The sequence below is a fragment of the Pocillopora verrucosa genome, chromosome 7, assembly GCF_036669915.1.
Source record: "Pocillopora verrucosa isolate sample1 chromosome 7, ASM3666991v2, whole genome shotgun sequence".
NCBI classification, from domain to species: Eukaryota; Metazoa; Cnidaria; class Anthozoa; order Scleractinia; family Pocilloporidae; genus Pocillopora; species Pocillopora verrucosa.
This window is the reverse complement of record NC_089318.1, coordinates 12,158,996-12,163,163: the sequence shown is the minus strand read 5'-3', so window position 1 is coordinate 12,163,163 and position 4,168 is coordinate 12,158,996. Positions and strand designations below refer to the sequence as shown.

General features: G+C 39.2%; 1 protein-coding gene and 1 pseudogene across 1 annotated transcript; both read left to right on the top strand.

Annotated features, from left to right (window-relative positions):
- On the top strand, positions 1–1,182 carry LOC136282720 (uncharacterized). The gene has a single exon (XM_066170458.1). The coding sequence runs from the start codon at positions 1–3 to the stop codon at positions 1,180–1,182; it is 1,182 nt and encodes a 393-aa protein (XP_066026555.1).
- A 1,669-nt stretch (positions 1,183–2,851) lies between these two features.
- On the top strand, positions 2,852–3,886 carry LOC136282509 (uncharacterized; annotated as a pseudogene).
- Positions 3,887–4,168: the final 282 nt, after the last annotated feature.

The window sequence follows — 4,168 nt, the reverse complement described above, 5'->3', positions numbered from 1 at the left end:
ATGAATGTATGGAAGTCGTTTAAAAGAGCCTGTGAAGAGTCGAACAAGCAAGCTGTAAGTTACACTAAATTTACCGACTTGTGGAAACAATTTTATCCAAATGTTGTCGTGTCGAAACCGATGACTGACTTATGCTTCACCTGCCAACAAAACACTTCCAAGTTACTTCGAGCAGGCAATCTTCCAGAAGAAGAAAAGTCCGAATGCGTTCAAACACAACAGGAGCATTTGAATTCAGTGAAGGCAGAGAGAGAGCTTTATCGAAAGGTTTGCGAAGAGGCGAAATGCAGTTTTCAGGCCGTCGTGGACCAAATAGACCTTGATGGGCGTCACGAATCGTGCTCACTGACAACTACAATGCACTACTCCTTTGACTTCGCACAACAGGTGCATATACCAAGCAACCCTATGCAACCCGGGCCAATCTACTTTAAAACGCAGAGTAAGTGTGCGATTTTTGGAGTGATGTGCGAGGCGATCCCTTGGCAGGTAAACTACCTGATTGATGAAGCCAGTGACGTCGGTAAAGGAGCAAGCACCACCATAAGCTACGTGCACCATTACTTCGAACATCATGGACTTGCAGAAACTTCTGTTCATCTTAATGCGGATAATTGTTCAGGCCAAAACAAAAACAATTATTTTATATGGTACTTGGCTTGGAGGACAATACTTCAACTTCATCATTCAGTTAGATACTCATTTTTGATTGCTAGACATACGAAGTTTGGTCCTGATCGTTGTTTTGGCATCATCAAGAAATCATACAAACTGAACTACATATCATCAGTTTATGAATTTGCCAATATGGTAGAGTCATCAAGCACTTGGATCAACAAAGCACAGTTTGCTGGGACACATGATGGAACAGTTATCGTCCTGGTATATAACTGGTCTTCTTTTCTTGAATGGTTCTTTAAAAGGGTACCAAATATCAAGAAATACCACCACTTTCGGTTTTCCAAAGATGAACCCAGTAGAGTTTATTTCAAAGAGCTTCACCCGTCTCCCAAACAGTCTTTGATGCTATTGAAAGATCGCGCAGTCATTCCCCCTGCCTCACAGCTGCCAGCCAAACTGAATCCAGCAAGGTTGAGCCAAGAACGAAAGGAGTATCTATTCCGTGAGATCAGGCCCTTTTGCAAGCCTGGAACAGAGGACCTGGTTGCACAAGCACCCTAAACTCTTTCTCAGTACACAAGAAGCGTTGTATTTTGAGAATCTTCAAGTTTTTATCTTTGCATTAATTTGTATGTATAAGTTTTGAGCTTTGACTCGTAGTACAATGATTTATCATTATATAGCGACACATGTATACTGAGGATTTAGATTCAAATTAAACGAAATAATCAACAGGTGAATTTCAAGTCCAGTGTGATTGTTTACCTCAATAACTTTGCCCAGATTGAATCGAGTATCACTAACATTCAACCCCGAATGAATTTTTATCCGAAGTTTTAGTTTACTATTTAACCTTAGCCTTCACTCGTGGCATGGCCTTGGATCTTTAAAGTTAATGGAAATTTTTTTTTTTTTTTTTGGTAAGGCAAATTTATTCGCAAACAATCAAAAATTAATTAATTTGTGATGTCCGTCCGCACGCGTACGTCAATATGCAATGCACACGCTTATCCGTGCTGCGATAACAATAACACGCAATTCTTTCCTATCCTATTCATCAAGCTTTAAAAAAGGCATACATGAAATTGATTACAATGAACGAGGGGGAGTAAAGTCTGACATTAAAACTTTGCGGGTAGCACAACACTTGGAGTTAATTTTTCCTTCGATATCCTCCAGGCTTTGTCCTTCTCTTCGCTTTTGCTCACTGGAAATTTACTGAAGACTAATAATTTCAGCAAATTTAATTTGACACTGTCCAGGCATTTTTTGTCATGACTGCCATCAGTATTGCTTTCCGCAAGTTCCTCTTTACTGAAAAAATGTGGCAGCAGCTTCAAGGCACACAAGTGTCGTTCGGTCTCTGGCTTTGATAGGACGCGCTGAATGGTCTTTATTCTTCTATTCTAAACTAACTTTAGTCTGTCCGATGTACTCTTGACTGATCGCAGTGCGAAGACTATTAACTTTGACAGGATCACGGCACGAAACATCCCTTCCAAAGGAATTGTAAGCTACGGTTTCAAAACATACCGCCAGCCGTTCGCCACGAACATCCAGTTCGAACAGCTCACAACTTTTTTGAAACGTATAGCTCCAGCCGTTCGAACGGCTCCCAATTTTTTTTGAACGGATAGCTCAACCCATTCGAAACAGCTCCCAATTTTTTTTGAACGGATAGCTCCAGCCATTTGAACGACTCCCAATTTTTTTTTGAACGGATAGCTCAAGCCGTTCAAACGGCTCGTAATTGTTTTTGAATGGATAGCTCAACCCGTTCGAACGGCATCCCATCTCGTTTGAACGGCTTACAAACGGCTATCCGTTTCAAAAGGGCAAACCGTAAGGAACGTTTTCGCGTGAGAGGTCACATATTAGAGACATACAATAATACAATTTGCATAGAGATGCACAATCAATTGCACCTTTGTACAATCGTTTATTCAAAATGGTCAATCACTAATGTGAACTGACAAACATTGGTGTTTTTCGAATGAATGGGAAGAAAAAATATTCATCGGTGTCATCCATTGTAGTTACATGTATTTTATAATACTGAACAAAAATAAAAGAGTAGGTACATTATCATTTAAATTTTATGTTCCTTTTTGCACAATATTTTGCTGAAGCAGATACAGAATGAAGAACATTTTGCAGGTTCAGTACAATGTAACAAACAGAGTACATGTATGCTGTATGAATAGGTAGATAGAAATAACTGGAGAAAATCATGCCACCAAGAAACAGAATCCTACTTGAACAGCATCAAAGAATTATTCAAGCCTTTGAAGATGTTAATGAAGATTATTTGATGGTTGCTGCTACTATCGGAGTGAACCGTTCAACGGCAAGAAGTATCATTGCACGATACTTGTGAGAAGGAAGGATCACAGAGAGACCACAAGGAGGAACAAATCATGTTTGAGTAGATGATGAAATGAAGAATTGCCTGGATGACATTTTGAACAAAATTTGCCTGCTAACACTAGCACAGATAAATCAAGAATTGAGACAGCGTGTTCCAAGAAATCCATGACTGTACAGTAACCAGAACACTTGAAGGTATATTGTATCGTGAGAAATTGGCAAGCCAATCCCAGTTGAACGAAACCACCCTTATGTCCTGCAAAAAAGACTTGTCTGTGCCAACTGGTTCATGTGCTATGCTGTAGTGAATCAGAGTATTTTCATAGACAAGTGTGGCTAAAATATTTGGAAAGCAAGAAGTCACGGACAAACAAGGATAGGAGAGAGAGCATATCGACAAGTATGTGGTCAGCAAGAGAGAAATGTTACTGTAGTACTGGCAATTTCACAAACCAATGGACTAGTTTTTCACTCGGCATTTCTCAGTGGAATGAATGGTCAATTTAATGAATTTCTGTCACAGACAAGGCTAAATCTCGACCCAAATAAACATGTGATTTTCATTTATGACAATGCACCAGCCCACAACAATCCTGCCATTCCTGGTCCTAATTCTGAGCTTAAAAAGCTACCACCATACAGGCAATTTCTTAACATTGTAGAGCAGGCAATAAGTGCCTTAAAAGCAGCCATAACAGTGGACGTAAGCCATTCAGAGCAGCAAGAACAGATGCACAACAGAGCAGAGGCAAGATGACAAGAAATCACACGAGGTAACTTCTGCACTCAATTGCTACTTCATGTCCTGCAGAGAAACATCGGCACCATCACGGTTGCTAAATGTGAAGAGTGGTACAGATTTACGCAAACATACATTACAAGATGTTTAACCCTTTAACTCCCAGGATCAAATTGTTAATTCTCCCCTCAAGCTGCTACACATTTCCTTATACATTAGTAATGAGAATTTGGTGTTAGATCAAGATAACAACTTCTAACTGATAAGTTTGAATATTCTCATTACCTATTTGCTGGATAATGTAAGAATATTATAAGGAGAAGTTTTATGTTGATCACTTCTGGGAGTTAAAGGGTTAAATAATGAAGAAATTGAAGGATAATTGCAAAACATTACATTACAGCACAATGTAATTGAACAATTTTGAAATTTCTTTTTCCT

What these genes read in the sequence shown, in the direction of transcription:
- LOC136282720 (XM_066170458.1), top strand. Translation starts at nt 1, where the DNA reads ATGAATGTATGGAAGTCGTTTAAAAGAGCCTGTGAAGAGTCGAACAAG.